The 19,537-nt window shown below is 41.8% G+C and overlaps 3 protein-coding genes and 1 pseudogene across 3 annotated transcripts; all 4 read left to right on the forward strand.

Moving 5' to 3' along the window:
* Positions 1 to 1,298: 1,298 nt before the first annotated feature.
* LOC139351397 (uncharacterized) lies at positions 1,299 to 3,257 on the forward strand. The gene is made up of 5 exons (XM_070993273.1): positions 1,299 to 1,353; positions 1,469 to 2,173; positions 2,277 to 2,402; positions 2,916 to 2,953; positions 3,138 to 3,257. The coding sequence occupies exons 1-5, from the start codon at positions 1,299 to 1,301 to the stop codon at positions 3,255 to 3,257; spliced, it is 1,044 nt and encodes a 347-aa protein (XP_070849374.1).
* Positions 3,258 to 5,570: 2,313 nt separating this feature from the next.
* Positions 5,571 to 7,226, forward strand: LOC139351430 (uncharacterized). Its single transcript, XM_070993314.1, has 5 exons — positions 5,571 to 5,625; positions 5,741 to 6,445; positions 6,549 to 6,674; positions 6,885 to 6,922; positions 7,107 to 7,226. The coding sequence occupies exons 1-5, from the start codon at positions 5,571 to 5,573 to the stop codon at positions 7,224 to 7,226; spliced, it is 1,044 nt and encodes a 347-aa protein (XP_070849415.1).
* A 2,297-nt stretch (positions 7,227 to 9,523) lies between these two features.
* LOC139351202 (immunoglobulin kappa light chain-like) lies at positions 9,524 to 11,180 on the forward strand. The gene is made up of 5 exons (XM_070992975.1): positions 9,524 to 9,581; positions 9,683 to 10,387; positions 10,491 to 10,616; positions 10,839 to 10,876; positions 11,061 to 11,180. The coding sequence occupies exons 1-5, from the start codon at positions 9,524 to 9,526 to the stop codon at positions 11,178 to 11,180; spliced, it is 1,047 nt and encodes a 348-aa protein (XP_070849076.1).
* Positions 11,181 to 17,243: 6,063 nt separating this feature from the next.
* On the forward strand, positions 17,244 to 19,180 carry LOC139351203 (uncharacterized; annotated as a pseudogene).
* The last annotated feature ends 357 nt before the right edge of the window (positions 19,181 to 19,537 follow it).

Raw genomic sequence — 19,537 nt, forward strand, 5'->3', positions numbered from 1 at the left:
TTAACACTGTAACTATGCGTCAGATTTCATTTTCGTATCCAATTTTATATCCTTATCCAACCAGGGTTTACATTAGCATTGAGGGGACAGCATTTCCCCATTGTTGCTTCAACGCTTTGTTGCTGTCCATTCAGTCCACAATAGTAGCAGCTGCAGCTTTCACCCCATGTAACTGAAGTGCGGATTTTCTTTTTGAAAGGCAGCAGGCAAAGTTTGCACAGAAATGTAAGATTTTTCCCATCCTCACTGACCTTGTCATAAAACTTGTTTAAGTGATCATACGATGCTTCCATTCTGCTTTTTGTTTTGATGACGCATGCGGGGATGCGACACTGGTGGCTGGTATTGCCAGATTGGGTGTTTTTTCCGCTACATATTACGGCCTGTTTTTGTGTTGTGTTTTTACCGTGTTTTCGCCCAGACGGCTCAAAAGAAATCTGGCAACATATTGAACGAAGTTAAACTGAGAGAGCGTGCCATTCACAGACACCAGAATGAACAAGTTCACAGTTACGTTCATCAGACAGTAATACAGTACGTTCAGTTCACGTTTGCCCAAAATATGAAAGAGTTCATGAACTATCGGTCAAGGAACACATTCAGGCACAACACTGCTTATGGTGTCCACCCACAGTGACCTGGTATTTCTGCCTGACAGTTGTGCCAGCACACAGGTATTCCATTGACTGCTGTGTCAACCAAACAGCTGCCATGATATGTTTGGAAAGGAGCAGGTGAGCCAATGAACATACAGCACGTCAATGTTACCAGCAGCACGAGCAACATGTGCCAATAGTAACCACAGCATGGCACTGGTTCTTTCTTTCAGCTAATCTTGAAACAAATGTTTCAGTCCCCATTTGTCTGAAACAATGTTCACCTGTCTGTGCAGACACTGACAACAACATCTAAGAGTCCACAGTGAAAATCACTATAGAGAACGGTGGCACCAATTATTAGACACACCACACCATTACTAATACATGGGATATTTAAAGTCTGAAAAATGCTCCTCTAACAGCCACAGTTCTTAAAGTGGGAAGATTGAAGAGCAATTACAAATGCTCAAGCTTCAAAAAATAGGACTAATGACAACATTAAGGGACACATTTAAACAATAACAAAAAAGATCGTAGATCTTTCTTAAAGCAATGCATTAAATACAAGACTGATCATGTGATCACTGACTCCAGCTCAGGACATTAGGTGGTTCTTCTCATTAGCCAATCACAGTCTTCTCTTTGAAGAGTGGAGAACATATTGAGATTCATTTCATTCAGCACAGCATTTGGAACATGATGAAGACTCTGTGGTTGGCTTTGTATTGGACTTATCTGTTCTTGGGAAGAATCGGTAAGTTGATTGTTGTAACTTTATGTAATATCACATTATTCAATAAGTATTCAATACTTTGTGAGATTTGGATGATCAATTAAATCTGCTCTTTGTGGATCTCTTTTCTCTTCAGCTCAGACAACTGATCTGAAATCATCCACATATTTACATCAAGACAGTGGATTTGTATCAGCAAATGTCGGTGACAGCGTGACTTTGCAGTGTTTTTGTAAAGGTAGAGCACTGAGATTTTACTGGTATAAACAAACTCTGGGACAGAAACCAAGGCTCGTCTCTAGTTACTACGAGCCTGACAAAAATCAAACTTTTTACAATGAATTTAAAAATGATCCACGTTTCACATTGGACACTGAAATAGGTAAAAACCACTTGAAGATGACAGATCTACGCATTTCAGATTCAGCTACTTACTACTGTGTAAGTAGCTATTATTACAACTTTGAATTTACAGAGGGCATTGTTGTCAGTGTAAAGGGTTCAGGTGTGAACGTCCCAGCTTTGGTCCATCAGTCAGCGTCTGAGACCATCCAGCCAGGAGACTCTGTGACTCTGAACTGTACAGTAGACACTGGGACCTGTGATGGAGAACACAGTGTTTACTGGTTCAAGAACTCTGAAGAATCTCATCCAGGACTCATTTATACCCATGGAAGCAGGAATGATCAGTGTGAGAGGAAACCCAACACACAAACACACACCTGTGTCTACAACTTGCCAATGAAGAGCCTGAATCTGTCTCATGCTGGGACCTACTACTGTGCTGTTGCCTCATGTGGACACATAGTGTTTGGAAATGGGACCAAACTGGACTTTAAAGGTAGGTAAGATGAAAGCAGATGTTTCATACAGACAGTAGCTATGATTGTTATTTCCTCAATATTCTGCAGCTCCGTAAAGTCTCTTATAATCTGGATCTGCAGATGAGGTGGAGTCCTCTGTCTTGGTGTATTTCTTGAGTGGAGCTTTGACATTCAGCACCATCCTGCTTGTTTTACTGGCGTATGCAGCATATGGAAAGAACAACAGAAACAGCTGTCAATGTGGAGGTAAGTAAACTTTCATTGATCACTTTTGATCGTGTGTATTTAGGTACTTAATACTGGAGATGCATCCATTTTACGTTGATATGGATTATAAAACCAACCAAAGCAAGACAGGAGTGTCACAAATCAACATGTTCCACCATACTGAACTCTTCCACATACTGTGGGAACATATTTATTTATTTCAGAGTTTACCAGTTGTAACTATCATCAGAAACTTCAGATTTTCAGTCGTCACTTTGTGGAAAACTAAACAATTCAACAGAATTATTAACTAAAGAGGTCATAAATTGATGGAGGCTTTACACTGTTAAATGGTTACTGGTGTTACAGCATGAAGTGACAGTTGTGTGGTTCTACATTGATTCATTTATGTTGATATGATATTGTGCTCTGGTTAATTTTCCAGCATATCTGAGAAGTACATAAGTCAGAACATCAAGAAGTTAAAAATAAGTCATCTCAACACCATCTCAGTAAATTTTAAAAGCTTTGTTATTTTTAATTCTTAATCAGACTCAAGATCTTCAGCTGCCTTGACTCCAAATGCAGTGGTGAGTATTTTTGAAGTACAGCAGAAATGACCATTTTCTAAAGCACAGAAGTATTATTTTCTCAGTGTTGGTATATCAGTGTGATCACTGTATTGTTCAGGTGTTGCTGTTGCTCTCTTCAATACAGACATACATGCATCATATTTTTATGGTGATTCAATTTTAAATTATTTTTTCTTACCAGGATTGTCAAGATTCAGACAGCCTCCATTACGCTGCTTTGAGGGAGCACAGGATCAACAGATCGACAAGACAGAGAGAGGACACACAAAATGAATGTGTGTATTCAAGTGTAAGGCAGTAGGAGCTGGAAATATGTCGATTGTACTTTGTTTCTCTGGAAGATGAATATGTTGATCAGGCTTTACGATGTCATTTTCTTTTGAAAATAGGAACATTGCTGTCAGATTTCACCACAATACACTGAATGTAAAGTCTTGCACTGCAGTAAACTAATAAAAATTGCTTTCCAAGCCTCCTGGATACTGTATGACCTGTGCTGTCAAATGTGCAATTTCTCTACTCTCAGTAAAACTGGACTTGACAACGTGCAAACACACAACCACACACAACTCATCTGTGTGGTGCCTGTGGGTTCAGGCACTTGAGAGAGTGTTCACACTGGAAAATTAACATTAAAACTAAATCACTTCCTGCATAGAAGGACCTGGAGAGAGACTGTATGTCTGTCTGTGCTGCACTGCTCACAAAGCAACAACCTTCAGCTCTGAGAGAGTGTATGATAGAAACAGGCCATCACAGGCCACACCTGTCTGTTTGACACCCCCACTGACGGAAAGATGCTCAGTCGTAGTGAGAAATCATTTCCTGCTCACAGATGAGTTGATGTCATGGGAGAGCACATTCGAAGGGGCAAATTGTGTTTGATCAAAAATTATTTCGATGATTCATTCAGATGTGATTTCTTTCTCTGACAGTGTTTCCCTGTTCACAAGACAAAAAATGCATTTGGGCATTTGCTGTGTAGTTGCAATTAAAGATGGTATTTGTTTCAAAAAGTGATTGAGAGAAAGAGAAAGAGAGAGAGCTGGTGGGAGAGCACAAGAGACTGTGAGAAAGCCAAACTTTACAGATTGTGAATCAATCTTGAAACATGACTGGGTTCTTCTTCCTGGTCTCTTCAAAAAGAAATAAAAAGCATATAAAACCCTCAGCAACAATAATGAACCTTGCATGAACACATCTTAAGAGCAAGCCTCTGCAAACATCAAGCATGACTGATACAGTTGTGACTCAGCAGGGCCAGCCTTCTCATAGCAGAGTGGCAACAGGACTCACCAGCATGTCATTTCTGAAAACACTCATTGAACATGCTTTCAGATAGTGAGTGTACACCTGAAGTGGACTGACAATGCCTTTCCCAGATATCTTTGCAGGTTGTTTATTGTGACACATTGAGACAGAGGTGTAAGGATGCTCTTTATCCTCCATGTGGTCAACAGTCAAACATTAGCTCTCACTACAGTTTGGTCGTGTACTCTTCGAGGCAACTCTGCTCTCTTTGTCTATGTGGTTTGAAAGAGGAAGTCTCTGCAGAGTTTTCATGCACAACAGTGACACAGCATAACTCTAATGCCTAGGTTATTTTAAAAATATGAAATCAAAAATGACATAAATTTGAGCAATCAAATTGATATACCCATTTACAAACATTTTTGCAATGCTCTCAGAAATTTGGTATAATGATGGCTCAAAGTCATCAAACCCTAAAATGGTTCTGAGTCGTCCTCAAGTGCTGAAATAATAACTAGTAATTCTATAATGTTTGCAAATATGCACCCAATTATTTTATTTTTTTTTTCACTAAGAATACAATGCATTGTGGGTAACATTGGCAGAAATCCTCAGGACCAGCTGTGCTTCAGGATTAATGTGTTCATGTTGGTGTTAGCCTGAACGTCTCATGGTGTCCACCCACAGTGACCTGGTATTTCTGCCTGACAGTTGTGCCAGCACACAGGTATTCCATTGACTGCTGTGTCAACCAAACAGCTGCCATGATATGTTTGGAAAGGAGCAGGTGAGCCAATGAACATACAGCACGTCAATGTTACCAGCAGCATGAGCAACTTTTGCCAATAGTAACCGCAGCATGGCACTGGTTCTTTCTTTCAGCTAATCTTAAAACAAATGTTTCAGTCCCCATTTGTCTGAAACAATGTTCACCTGTCTGTGCAGACACTGACAACAACATCTAAGAGTCCACAGTGAAAATCACTGGAGAGAACGGTGGCACCAATTATTAGACACACCACACCATTACTAATACATGAGATATTTAAAGTCTGCACAATGCTCCTCTGACAGCCACAGTTCTCAAAGTGGTAAGATTGAAGAACAATTACAAATACTCAAGCTTCAAAAAATACGACTAACGACAACATTAAGGGACACATTTAAAATCTAAAGTGAACAATAAAAAAAAAGATCGTAGATCTCTCTTAAAGCAATGCATGAAATACAACACTGATCATGTGATCACTGACTCCAGCTCAGGACATTAGGTGGTTCTTCACGTTAGCCAATCACAGTCTTCTCTTTGAAGAGTGGAGAACATATTGAGATTCATTTCATTCAGCACAGCATTTGGAACATGATGAAGACTCTGTGGTTGGCTTTGTATTGGACTTATCTGTTCTTGGGAAGAATCGGTAAGTTGTTTGTTGTAACTTTACGTAATATGATATTATTCAATAAGTATTCAATACTTTGTGAGATTTGGATGATCAATTAAATCTGCTCTTTGTGGATCTCTTTTCTCTTCAGCTCAGACAACTGATCTGAAATCATCCACATATTTACATCAAGAGAGTGGATTTGTATCAGCAAATGTCGGTGACAACGTGACTTTGCAGTGTTTCTATGAAGGTGACGCAGTGAGGCTCAACTGGTATAAACAAACTCTGGGACAGAAACCAAGGCTCGTCTCTACTTACTACAAGCATGACGAAAATGGAAATTTTCACGATGAATTTGAAAATGATCCACGTTTCACATTGGACACTGAAATAGGTAAAAATCACTTGCAGTTGACAGATCTACGCATTTCAGATTCAGCTACTTACTACTGTGCAAGGAGCTATTATTACATCTTTGAATTTGGAGACGGCATTGTTGTCAGTGTAAAGGGTTCAGGTGTGAACGTCCCAACTTTGGTCCATCAGTCAGCGTCTGAGACCATCCAGCCAGGAGACTCTGTGACTCTGAACTGTACAGTAGACACTGGGACCTGTGATGGAGAACACAGTGTTTACTGGTTCAAGAACTCTGAAGAATCTCACCCAGGACTCATTTACACCCATGGAGGCAGGAGTGATCAGTGTGAGAGGAAACCCAACACACAAACACACACCTGTGTCTACAACTTGACAATGAAGAGCCTGAATCTGTCTCATGCTGGGACCTACTACTGTGCTGTTGCCTCATGTGGACACATAGTGTTTGGAAATGGGACCAAACTGGACTTTAAAGGTAAGTAAGATGAAAGCAGGTGTTTCATACAGACAGCAGCTATGATTGTTATTTCCTCAATATTCTGCAGCTCTGTAAAGTCTTTTATAATCTGGATCTGCAGATGAGGTGGAGTCCTCTGTCTTGCTGTATTTCTTGAGTGGAGCTTTGACATTCACCTCCATCCTGGTTGTTTTACTGGCGTATGCAGCATATGGAAAGAACAACAGAAACAGCTGTCAATGTGGACGTAAGTTAACTTTCATTGATCACTTTTGATCGTGTGTATTTATGTACTTAATACTGGAGGAGCATGCATTTGAAGTTGATATGGATTATAAAACCAACCAAATCAAGACAGAGGTTATAAATTGATGGAGGCTTTACACTGTTAAAACATTCTTCTCACCACCATCTCAGTGAATTTTGAAAGCTTTTGTTGTTTTTAATTCTTAATCAGACTCAAGATCTTCAGCTGCCTTGACTCCAAATGTAGTGGTGAGTATTTTTGAAGTACAGCAGAAATGACCATTTTCTAAAGCACAGAAGTATTATTTTCTCAGTGTTGGTATATCAGTGTGATCACTGTATTGTTCAGGTGTTGCTGTTGCTCTCTTCAATACAGACATACATGCATCATATTTTTATGGTGATTCAATTTTAAATGATGTTTTCTTACCAGGATTGTCAAGATTCAGACAGCCTCCATTACGCTGCTTTGAGGGAGCACAGGATCAACAGATCGACAAGACAGAGGGAGGACACACAAAATGAATGTGTGTATTCAAGTGTAAGGCAGTAGGAGCTGGAAATACGTCAATTGTACTTTGTTTCTCTAGAAGAAGAATATGTCGATCAAGCTTTATGATGTCATTTTCTTTTGAAAATAGGAGCGTTGCTGTCAGATTTCACCACAATATACTGAATGTAAAGTCTTGCACTGCAGTAAACTAATAAAAATTGCTTTCCAAGCCTCCTGGATACAGTATGACCTGTGCTGTCAAATGTGCAATTTCTCTACTCTCAGTAAAACTGGACTTGACAACGTGCAAACACACAACCACACACAACTCATCTGTGTGGTGCCTGTGGGCTCAGGCACTTGAGAGAGCGTTCACACTGGAAAATTGACATTAAAACTAAATCACTTCCTGCATAGGAGGACCTGGAGAGAGACTGTATGTCTGTCTGTGCTGCACTGCTCACAAAGCAACAACCTTCAGCTCTGAGAGAGTGTATGATAGAAACAGGCCATCACAGGCCACACCTGTCTGTTTGACACCCACACTGACTGAAAGATGCTCAGTCGTAGTGAGAAATCATTTCCTGCTCATCGATGAGTTGATGTCATGGGAGAGCACATTCGAAGGGGCAAATTGTGTTTGATCAAAAATTATTTCGATGATTCATTCAGATGTGATTTCGCTCTTTGGCAGTGTTTCCCTGTTCACAAGACAAAATAAGCATTTGGGCATTTGCTGGGTCATTGCAACTAAAGACGGTATTTGTATGAAAAAGTGATTGAAAGAAAGAGAAAGAAAGAGAGAGCTGGTGGGAGAGCACAAGAGACTGTGAGAAAGCCAAACTTTACAGAATGTCAATCAATCTTGAGACATGACTGAGTTCTTCTTTCTGGTCACGTCAAAATAAATAAATAGCATATAAAACCCTTAGCAACAATAATGAACCTTGCATGAACACATCTTAAGAGCAAGCCTCTGCAAACATCAAGCATGACTGATACAGTTGTGACTCAGCAGGGCCAGCCTTCTCATAGCAGAGTGGCAACAGGACTCACCAGCATGTCATTTCTGAAAACACTCATTGAACATGCTTTCAGATAGTGAGTGTACACCTGAAGTGGACTGACAATGCCTTTCCCAGATATCTTTGCAGGTTGTTTATTGTGACACATTGAGACAGAGGTGTAAGGATGCTCTTTATCCTCCATGTGGTTGACAGTCAAACATTAGCTCTCACTACAGTTTGGTCGTGTACTTTTGGAGACAACTCTGCTCTCTTTGTCTATGTGGTTTCAGAGAGGAAGTCTCTGCAGTGTTTTCATGCACAACAGTCACACAGCATAACTTTAATGCCCAGTATGTTTTAAAAATATTGAAGAAATCACTTTGAGCGATCAAACTGATATATTCATTTGCAAACACTGAACAAAGCTCTGTAACAAATTTGATATTATGATCGTTCAAAGTCGTCAAACCATAAAATGATGCTGAGTCATCCTGAAGTGATGAAATAATAAGTAGTAATTCTATAGTTGTTGCAAATATGCACCCAATTATTCAGTGTTTTTCACTCAGAACACAGTGCAGTTGTGGGTACCATTGGCAGAAATCCTCAGGACCAGCTGTGCTTCAGGATTAATGTCCACATTGGTGTTAGCCTGAACGTCTCATGGTGTCCACCCACAGTGACCTGGTATTTCTGCCTGACAGTTGTGCCAGCACACAGGTATTCCATTGACTGCTGTGTCAACCAAACAGCTGCCATGATATGTTTGGAAAGGAGCAGGTGAGCCAATGAACATACAGCACGTCAATGTTACCAGCAGCATGAGCAACATGTGCCAATAGTAACCACAGCATGGCACTGGTTCTTTCTTTCAGCTAATCTTGAAACAAATGTTTCAGTCCCCATTTGTCTGAAACAATGTTCACCTGTCTGTGCAGACACTGACAACAACATCTAAGAGTCCACAGTGAAAATCACTGTCGAGAACGGTGGCACCAATTATTAGACACACCACACCATTACTAATACATGAGATATTTAAAGTCTGCAACTGCTCCTCTAACAGCCACAGTTCTTAAAGTGGTAAGAATGAAGAGCAATGATAAATTCTCATGCTGCCAAAAATAGGACTGGAGACTCCACTGAGGGACACATTTTGAATATTACATGCACAATAAAAAAAGATCGTAGATCTCTCTTAATTCAATGCATTAAATACAACACTGATCATGTGATCACTGACTCCAACCCACGACATTAGGTGGTTCTTCTCGTTAGCCAATCACAGTCTTCTCTTTGAAGAGTGGAGAACATATTGAGATTCATTTCATTCAGCACAGCATTTGGAACATGATGAAGACTCTGTGGTTGGCTTTGTATTTGACTTATCTGTTTTTGGGAAGAATCGGTAAGTTGTTTGTTATAACTTTATTTAGTATGATGTAATACTTTGTATGAGATTTGGATGATCAATTAAATCTGCTCTTTGTGGATCTCTTTTCTCTTCAGCTCAGACAACTGATCTGAAATCATCCACAAATGTACATCAAGAGAGTGGATTTATATCAGCAAATGTCGGTGACAACATAACTTTGCAGTGTTTCTATGAAGGTGATGCAGTGATGTTTTATTGGTATAAACAAACCCTGGGACAGAAACCAAGGCCCGTCTCTAGTTACTACAAGTTTGAAAAACATCAAACTTTTCACAATGAATTTAAAAATAATTCACGCTTCACATTGGGTAATGATAAAGGTAAAAACCACTTGAAGATGACAGATCTACGCATTTCAGATTCAGCTACTTACTACTGTGTAAGTGACGAATATGACACCTTTGAATTTGGAGACGGCATTTTTGTCAGTGTAAAGGCTTCAGGTGTGAACGTCACAGCTTTGGTCCATCAGTCAGCATCTGAGACCATCCAGCCAGGAGACTCTGTGACTCTGAACTGTACAGTCAACACTGGGACCTGTGATGAAGAACACAGTGTTTACTGGTTCAAGAACTCTGAAGAATCTCATCCAGGACTCATTTACACCCATGAAGGCAGGAATGATCAGTGTGAGAGGAAACCCAACACACAAACACACACCTGTGTCTACAACTTGCCGATGAAGAGCCTGAATCTGTCTCATGCTGGGACCTACTACTGCGCTGTTGTCTCATGTGGACACATAGTGTTTGGAAATGGGACCGAGCTGGACTTTAAAGGTAAGAAAGATGAAAGCAGGTGTTTCATACAGACTTTAGCTATGATTGTTATTTCCTCAATATTCTGCAGCTCTGTAAAGTCTCTTATAATCTGGATCTGCAGATGAGGTGGAGTCCTCTGTCTTGCTGTATTTCTTGATTGGAGCTTTGACATTCACCACCATCCTGGTTGTTTTACTGGCGTATGCAGCATATGGAAAGAACAACAGAAACAGCTGTCAATGTGGACGTAAGTCAAAAATAAAATTAAATTTCATTGATCACTTTTGATCGTGTGTATTTAGGTACTTAATACTGGAGGTGCATGCATTTGAAGTTGATATGGATTATAAAACCTACCAAATCAAGACAGAGGTCATAAATTGATGGAGGCTTTACACTGTTAAAACATTCTTCTCACCACCATCTCAGTGAATTTTGAAAGCTTTTATTGATTTTAATTCTTAACCAGACTCAAGATCTTCAGCTGCCTTGACTCCAAATGCAGTGGTGAGTATTTTTGAAGTACAGAAGAAATGACTGTTTTCTAAAGCACAGAAGTATTATTTTCTCAGTGTTGGTATATCAATGTGATCACTATATTGTTCAGGTGTTGCTGTTGCTCTCTTCAATCCAGACATACATGCGTCATATTTTTATGGTGATTAAATATTAAATGATGTTTTCTAACCAGGATTGTCAAGATTCAGACAGCCTCCATTACGCTGCTTTGAGGGAGCACAGGATCAACAGATCGACAAGACAGAGGGAGGACACACAAAATGAATGTGTGTATTCAAGTGTAAGGCAGTAGGACCTGGAAATACATCGATTGTTCTTTGTTTCTCTGGAAGAAGAATCTGTCTATCAAGCTTTACGATGTCATTTTCTTTTGAAAATAGGACCATTGCTGTCAAATTTCACCACAATATACTGAATGTAAAGTCTTGCACTGCAGTAAACTAATAAAAATTGCTTTCCAAGCCTCCTGGATACAGTATGACCTGTGCTGTCAAATGTGCAATTTCTCTACTCTCAGTAAACTTGACTTGACAACATGCAAACACACAACCACACACAACTCATCTGTGTGGTGCTTGTGGGCTCAGGCACTTGAGAGAGCTCTTCAATGTGTATACCAACTGTGCAACTCTTTAAAACCATGTGCCATGCAATGAGTTAACCTCCGCAAAGTCTAATTTATTAAAAGTATACTCCACCACTCCATCACAGTAATGGATCTTTAAGCAGAATTCATCCTACTGGGTGTACCTATGGGAGGAAGAAAAGAAAGAATCAAGATGAGAAATGATGGATCAGATGCTAACTCTTCCAAGAGTAGTACTCAATAAATTGTGAAGTGACCCAGTCCAAAAGTAAGAATGTAGCTGAACTCATGAATGAACTTTGAGTTCACTCAAAAAAAGAGAAAAAGAGAGAGAGAGATTTAATTATTGGCAAACCTTTAAGATAAAAATAGCAGTGTAGAAACTGAAAACTTAAGGGGGATGATGACACATGAATGAGGGAGAGGACTACATACACAATGTCTTAAAAATATCTGCGTAGACAGGTATTAAAAAACTAACCTGGGCCATAGAACATTAGCCAAAAATACATGTTTGACGTTTTATCATTGTTAGATTTAGGCTGTGCCTACTAAGACACCCGGTGCCACTAAACCACCTGAGGAGGTGGACCTAACCAATGTGCCAAGTGAGTACCATGATTTAAAAGAGGTTTTTAGCAAAGAACAGGCATGTACTCTCCCTCCTCACCGTCCTTATGACTGTGCGATAGACCTGCTTCCAGGTGCGCCTCTCCCTTCCAAACGACTCTATAACCTCACCAAAACCCGAAAGAGAGGCTGTGGAAACATACATTAATGACTCCGTAGCAGCAGGTTTGATTCGACCATCATCTTCACCGGTAGGGGCAGGTTTTTTTTTCGTGGAGAAAAAGGACAAGACGTTTCGTCCCTGAATCGACTACACAGGACTGAACAACATCACGGTAAAGAACAAATATCCACTCCCCCTCATTGATTCGGCTTTCAGTCGCCTTCATGAAGCATGCATTTTTTCTAAACTGGACTTAAGAAATGCTAACCATTTGGTGAGAATGCGGGAAGGGGACGAGTGGAAGATTGCTTTTAATACACATCTTGGACATTATGAATATATGGGAATACCATTTGGTTTAACCAACGCTCCCACTGTCTTCCAGGCTATGGTGAACGATGTTCTTCGAGATCTGTTGAACAGGGTTGTATTTGTCTATTTGGATGACATTTTAATTTTTTCTCGCACTTACGAAGAGCATGTTAATCAAGTCAGAAAAGTCAATTACATAGACTGTTGAAGAACCGCCTTTATGTTAAGGCCGAAAAATGTGAATTTCATGTGACCTCAGTGCAGTTTCTGGGATATGTAGTGGAGAGAGGGCAGATCAGAGCAGATCCAGTCAAGGTGGAGGTAGTAAAGGGGTGGCCGGTTCCAACCACTCGTAAGGAGCTTCAAAGGTTTTTGGGCTTCGCCAATTTCTACCAGCATTTTATTAGAAATTATCGCCGCGTAGCTGCCCCTCTCACTCGGCTAACTTCCACTAAACTCATTTTTAAATGGTCACCTGATGCTCAGACAGCCTTTGAAGGATTGAAAAGCCTGTTTACTAATGCACCTGTTTTAATGCACACAGATCCCAGGCAGCAGTTTGTGGTTGAGGTCGACGCCTCAGATTCAGGGGTTGGGGCCGTCCTCTCCCAGCGCCTGCCTGCGGACAAGAAGATGCATCCCTGCGCTTTCTTCTCCCACCGTCTTACACCTGCGGAGCGCAACCGCTGCTGGCGGTAGTCTTGGCACTCCAGGAGTGGCAGCACTGGCTGGAGGGAACAGCCCAGCTGTTCATTGTCTGGACCGACCACAAAAACTTGTCTTATCTTTGCTCAGCCCCCAGATTAAACTCCTGCCAGGCTCGGTGGTCCCTTTTTCTGGGCAGATTTGACTTCACCCTCACCTACCGCCCTGGTTCGAAGAACCAGAAACCAGACGCCCTCTCCCGGCAGTTCGCCCCAGCGGAGAGAGAAAGCAGCCCGGAAACCATTTTCTCTTCTTCGTGCATAGTGGGCGCAGCCAGGTGGACAGTGGAACAGGAGGTCCACGCATCCCTCAGGGATCACCCGGCTCCAGATGGCTGCCCCCCGGGACGACTGTTTGTTCCGCCCGCCGTGAGGCCCTCAGTATTGGTCTGGGGACATTCATCACAGATAGCCTGTCACCCTGGAACTCATCACACCCTCTCCCTAATTTGACAGCAGTTCTGGTGGCCCTCCATGGTCTCCGACACCCGGAGTTTCGCCTCCGCCTGTACCGTTTGTGCCCGGAACAAACCATCCCACCAGCCACCTGCTGGCCTGCTGCATCTCTTACTCATTCCCACCCACCCTTGGTCGCACATTGCAGTGGATTTTGTCACTGCCCCCTGGTCACCTGCCCTGGGTGTGCACAACTCCCTGGTCAGCTCCACCACTGGACTTTCACTGTTCATGGTGATGACGGGTACCAGCCCCATCTGCTTCCCAGTCAGGAGTCGGACGTGGCTGTCCCCTCCTGTCCAGGCTCAGTTCCGCCGGGCCCGGCGAGTGTGGCGAGAGGCCAGGGCGGCCGTGGAACAGACCGTGGCGCCGCATTGTCGGTTGGCGGACGGCCACCGCACTCCGGCTCCTGATTACCGGGTTGGTCAACGGGTATGGCTGTATGGGGACCTCCCCCTGCAGACCGACTCCCGCAAGATGGCGGGAGCAAGATGGCTCCCAGGTTCATTGGTCCTTACGTCATCGACAAGATAATCAACCCCTGTGCAGTCCATCTGAAGCTCCCTGCGGCCCTTCGGATTCACCCGGTTTTCCACGTTCCTCTGCACCCTTGAGCCCTTTGTGCATTTTGCAGTACTGGCTTGAAGAGCCAGCTTCTTTTTTTCTCTTTTACGTTTTTTCTCCATTCTCGCAGACCCTAACACATTACATTACCAACGTAAAAGAGGGGAAGTGTTTCATGATATGATTGGGTGAGATGAGCCCCGTCACGTGTCAGTGAAGAAAATAACCTATGGGCCGCAGACTAGCGCGTGTCGAGGGGCAGTCGGTGTTTACGAACAAACTCTTGCACTGACTTTTTTCCTTTTTTTGGTTTTGCCGAATGCATTATGCGGCAGGGCCAAAGCGAATGGGTGTTTAACGATGTGATTGGGCCACCCCAGTGTCAGTCGGGCCACTGATCAACTGTCTGTATGGGCCGGTCAGACCAATATTTTAAAAAAATAAATAAATAAAAATAAGTGGCCGACTGTCGGCCCAAATAGCACGTCGGCCCACCAGGCAAAAGCCCGGTATCCTAGATGGTCAGTCCGTCCCTGCTTTGACTACAAACTTTGTTACCGCACGGTGACACTCCTCAGTTTTCTCTTTTGTCAGCCTCTTTTTCGCCAACGTGAACGGTGTCTCTGTTGGGGCTACTGGCAAGGTGCTAACGCTGCTTGAAGCAACATTAGCACTGGCTGTGTCATCAAACACTGTACAGTCTTTCAGACTGATGCCATGCAGTCGTAAATGTTTCGTCAAATTTGACGTGCAACCTGTCTTGCAGCTAATTAGCTTATGACATATGTTGCACTTTCCTTTTTAATCTCTTTGTCTTTGAAAATGAAGCCACACTTTAGAGCATTTTCCATGGTCCATCATACATAGTTAGCCCAGTTAGCCACAGCTTTTTCCTCTTGTTTCTGCAGTGTTTTTTTTTTTTCTGTCTCCGGTGTGTTGAAGTCAGCGTGAATGCGTGACATAGTCACGTAACAGACAGGTCCTGACTCATGGCAGACACGCAGACATTGTAAAATAAGGTTACAAGTGCGTCCAAGAACCGATAAGCAGAACCACAAGTAAATATTTTTTATGGGTACCCGGTACCCGCCGTTTTTGACTTTTGAATTTCGGTACCCAACCTAAGTATGACCTATGCTGTCAAACGTGCAATTGCTCTACTCTCAGTAAAAGTGGACTTGACAACGTGCAAACACACAACCACACACAGCTCATCTGTGTGGTGCCTGTGGGCTCAGGCACTTGAGAGAGCGTTCACACTGGAAAATTAACATTAAAACTAAATCGCTTCTCCCATAGGAGGACCTGGAGAGAGACTGTATGTCTGTCTGTGCTGCACTGCTCACAAAGCAAAAACTTTCAGCTCTGAGAGAGTGTCATTTGCTGTGTAGTTGCAACTATAGATGGGTATTTGTTTCAAAAAGTGATTGAGAGAAAGAGAAAGAGAGAGTTGGTGGGAGAGCACAAGAGACTGTGAGAAAGCCAAACTTTACAGATTGTGAATCAATCTTGAAACATGACTGGGTTCTTCTTTTTGGTCCCTTCAAAAAGAAATAAAAAGCATATAAAACCCTCAGCAACAATAATGAACCTTGCATGAACAGACCTCAAATTTAAGAGCAAGCCTCTGCAAACATGAAGCATGACTGATACAGTTGTGACTCAGCTGGGCCAGCCTTCTCATAGCAGAGTGGCAACAGGACTCACCAGCATGTCCTTTCTGAAAACACACATTGAACATGCTTTCAGATAGCGAGTGTACACCTGAAGTGGACTGACAATGCCTTTCCCAGATATATTTGCAGGTTGTTTATTGTGACACATTGAGACAGAGGTGTAAGGATGCTCTTTATCCTCCATGTGGTCGACAGTCAAACATTAGCTCTCACTACAGTTTGGTCGTGTACTCTTCGAGGCACCTCTGCTCTCTTTGTCTGTGTGGTTTCAAAGAGGAAGTCTCTGCAGAGTTTTCATGTACAGCAGTCACACAGCATAACTCTAATGGCCGAACTATATTAAGAAAATCACTGAAATCAATTTGAACAATCAAACTGATATATTCATTTACAATCACTTTGTAATGCTTTGAAACAAATTTGATATTACGATCGCTCAACATCACCAAAACCATGAAATGCTTGTGATGTCTTCAAGTGGTGAGATAATAACTAGTATTTCTATAATGTTTGCAAATATGCACCCAATTATTTCAGTTTTTTTCACTAAGAATACAATGCATTGTGGGTAACATTGGCAGAAATCCTCAGGACCAGCTGTGCTTCAGGATTAATGTGTCCATGTTGGTGTTAGCCTGAACGTCTCATGGTGTCCACCCACAGTGACCTGGTATTTCTGCCTGACAGTTGTGCCAGCACACAGGTATTCCATTGACTGCTGTGTCAACCAAACAGCTGCCATGATATGTTTGGAAAGGAGCAGGTGAGCCAATGAACATACAGCACGTCAATGTTACCAGCAGCACGAGCAACATGTGCCAATAGTAACCACAGCATGGCACTGGTTCTTTCTTTCAGCTAATCTTGAAACAAATGTTTCAGACCCCATTTGTCTGAAACAATGTTCACCTGTCTGTGCAGACACTGACAACAACATCTAAGAGTCCACAGTGAAAATCACTATAGAGAACGGTGGCACCAATTATTAGACACACCACACCATTACTAATACATGAGATATTTAAAGTCTGCACAATGCTCCTCTAACAGCCACAGTTCTTAAAGTGGGAAGATTGAAGAGCAATTACAAATGCTCAAGCTTCAAAAAATAGGACTGATGACAACATTAAGGGACACATTTAAACAATAACAAAAAAGATCGTAGATCTCTCTTAAAGCAATGCATGAAATACAACGCTGATCATGTGATCACTGACTCCAGCTCAGGACATTAGGTGGTTCTTCTCATTAGCCAATCACAGTCTTCTCTTTGAAGAGTGGAGAACATATTGAGATTCATTTCATTCAGCACAGCATTTGGAACATGATGAAGACTCTGTGGTTGGCTTTGTATTTGACTTATCTGTTCTTGGGAAGAATCGGTAAGTTGTTTGTTGTAACTGTATTTAATATGAGGTAATTTATTGCAAAAGATTTGGATAATCAATTAAATCTGCTCTTTGTGGATCTCTTTTCTATTAAGCTCAGACAACTGATCTGAAATCATCCACATATTTGCATCAAGAGAGTGGTTTTGTATCAGCAAATGTTGGTGACAGCGTGACTTTGCCGTGTTTCTATGAAGGTGACGCAGTGAGATTTTATTGGTATAAACAAACTCTGGGACAGAAACCAAGGCCCGTCTCCAGTTACTACAAGCTTGACAAAAACGGAAATTTTCACAATGAATTTGAAAATGATCGGCGTTTCACATTGGACACTGAAAAAGGTAAAAATCACTTGAAGATGACAGATCTACGCATTTCAGATTCAGCTACTTACTACTGTGCAAGTAGCAAATATTACATCTCTGAATTTAGAGATGCCATTGTTGTCAGTGGGTTCAGGTGTGAACATCCCAGCTTTGGTCCATCAGTCAGCATCTGAGACCATCCAGCCAGGAAGCTCTAAGACTCTGAACTGTACAGTAGACACTGGGACCTGTGATGGAGAATACAGTGTTTACTGGTTCAAGAACTCTGAAGAATCTCATCCAGGACTCATTTACACCCATGGAGGCAGGAATGATCAGTGTGAGAGGAAACCCAACACACAAACACACACCTGTGTCTACAACTTGCCGATGAAGAGCCTGAATCTGGCTCATGCTGGGACCTACTACTGCGCTGTTGTCTCATGTGGACACATAGTGTTTGGAAATGGGACCGAGCTGGACTTTGAAGGTAAGAAACTTTGTCGCAAAGATTGCCTCATTTATTAAATGGTGATCAAATTTGCTTAAAACACAGAAGTCTCTGTAACATCTTCCATTGCTCATTTGCAGATGAGGCAGACTTTCTTTCTCTCACCTTGGTGTGTTTCTTGAGTGGAGCTTTGGCATTCACCACCATCCTGCTTGTTTTACTGGCGTTTGCAGCATACAGGATGTACAAGACGAACAGCTGCCAATGCACAGGTAGGCTAGACTGTCATCCTTTAAATTCAACAGCATGTGTTCAACGTATGAAATATCGAAGAGCAGTAAAGAACTAAATGAAGGCTTTTTGTTCTGGTTGACTCATTCTCTCCACCCTGGAGGAAGAGATAATTCACTGAACAGGGCAGATTTGTAATGATATATGACTTGCTGGTGTAGTTTAAGTGCTGCTCTTCACTGATTGTCCTGTGGCACCTCATGTGTCACGTTTGAGTAAAATATAAAACCTGAAGTCACAAGAACTGTTTCATCACTTTCAGTCCAAATTATCCAACTAGGTAATCAGAATTGGTCTTCTCAATACAAGCATCACAAATTTTGAAGAAGCCTTTGTTTTTTGGTTTTTTTTTTTTCACAACCAGAGTCTCAAACAAGATCCTCTGCTGCTGCGGCTTCCAATGCAGAGGTGAGTATTTTCAAAGAGTCGTACTGGTACAACTGTAATGTATTTAACAGCAATACAACAGAGCATGAACATAGCAGCAGACTGTTGTTGCTGTTTGTTGTTCTGCATTGCATTATTTTTGGTGGTATCTGTAATTTTGCCACCAGCTTGAAAGTAATAACCACAGCAGGAGAGTAAACAACTGTCTCATTGTCTCTCTTGTGGTGATTTGCATTAGACTGAGCGGATTGAGACACATGTTTGCATCAGTCATGAGGATGCTCAAATGGAAATAAACCCATTTATATTTTAATTTCAGGTTTACCAAGATGCAGACAACCTCCATTATGCTGCTTTAAGGACAAACAAAGCTAGCAGATCAACAAGACAGAGAGACGACACCTGGAGTGAATGTGTGTACTCCAGTGTTAGGCAGTAGAACTGGACATTTGGTTTCATTTGCACTTTGTGTCTGTGCCACGAGACATTTTGTCACATTTCAACTCCATGTACTGAACATAAAGATGAACCTTGCAAAGCACCAATTAAACATGTTCCGTCAGCTACGGTTAAGCCGAGCTTCTTTGATGTGAGCGAGGTGCCAAATTTCCACTGTCACTACACTTGCAGTAGTTTACAGTGTGCAAACACACAGCTTCACATAGCTGCTGCCTGTGATGACTGAGGACTCAGGGACTCCATGGAGGAAAATGACAGAAAATAAAGTTGACACCCACATCAAACTCTCAACAACACTGTCTCAGAGTGAGTGGGACACAATCGCTCTGGCATTGCA

The sequence above is a fragment of the Chaetodon trifascialis genome, chromosome 23 (assembly GCF_039877785.1).
Source record: "Chaetodon trifascialis isolate fChaTrf1 chromosome 23, fChaTrf1.hap1, whole genome shotgun sequence".
Taxonomy (NCBI): Eukaryota; Metazoa; Chordata; class Actinopteri; order Chaetodontiformes; family Chaetodontidae; genus Chaetodon; species Chaetodon trifascialis.

What these genes read in the sequence shown, in the direction of transcription:
- LOC139351397 (XM_070993273.1), top strand. Translation starts at nt 1,299, where the DNA reads ATGAAGACTCTGTGGTTGGCTTTGTATTGGACTTATCTGTTCTTGGGA. An exon ending in TCTGTTCTTGGGAAGAATCG is followed by an intron (nt 1,354 to 1,468) that starts GTAAGTTGATTG and finishes TTTTCTCTTCAG; the next exon opens with CTCAGACAACTGATCTGAAA. An exon ending in CCTTGACTCCAAATGCAGTG is followed by an intron (nt 2,954 to 3,137) that starts GTGAGTATTTTT and finishes TTTTCTTACCAG; the next exon opens with GATTGTCAAGATTCAGACAG.
- LOC139351430 (XM_070993314.1), top strand. Translation starts at nt 5,571, where the DNA reads ATGAAGACTCTGTGGTTGGCTTTGTATTGGACTTATCTGTTCTTGGGA. An exon ending in GACCAAACTGGACTTTAAAG is followed by an intron (nt 6,446 to 6,548) that starts GTAAGTAAGATG and finishes CTGGATCTGCAG; the next exon opens with ATGAGGTGGAGTCCTCTGTC. An exon ending in AAACAGCTGTCAATGTGGAC is followed by an intron (nt 6,675 to 6,884) that starts GTAAGTTAACTT and finishes ATTCTTAATCAG; the next exon opens with ACTCAAGATCTTCAGCTGCC.
- LOC139351202 (XM_070992975.1), top strand. Translation starts at nt 9,524, where the DNA reads ATGATGAAGACTCTGTGGTTGGCTTTGTATTTGACTTATCTGTTTTTG. An exon ending in AAACAGCTGTCAATGTGGAC is followed by an intron (nt 10,617 to 10,838) that starts GTAAGTCAAAAA and finishes ATTCTTAACCAG; the next exon opens with ACTCAAGATCTTCAGCTGCC. An exon ending in CCTTGACTCCAAATGCAGTG is followed by an intron (nt 10,877 to 11,060) that starts GTGAGTATTTTT and finishes TTTTCTAACCAG; the next exon opens with GATTGTCAAGATTCAGACAG.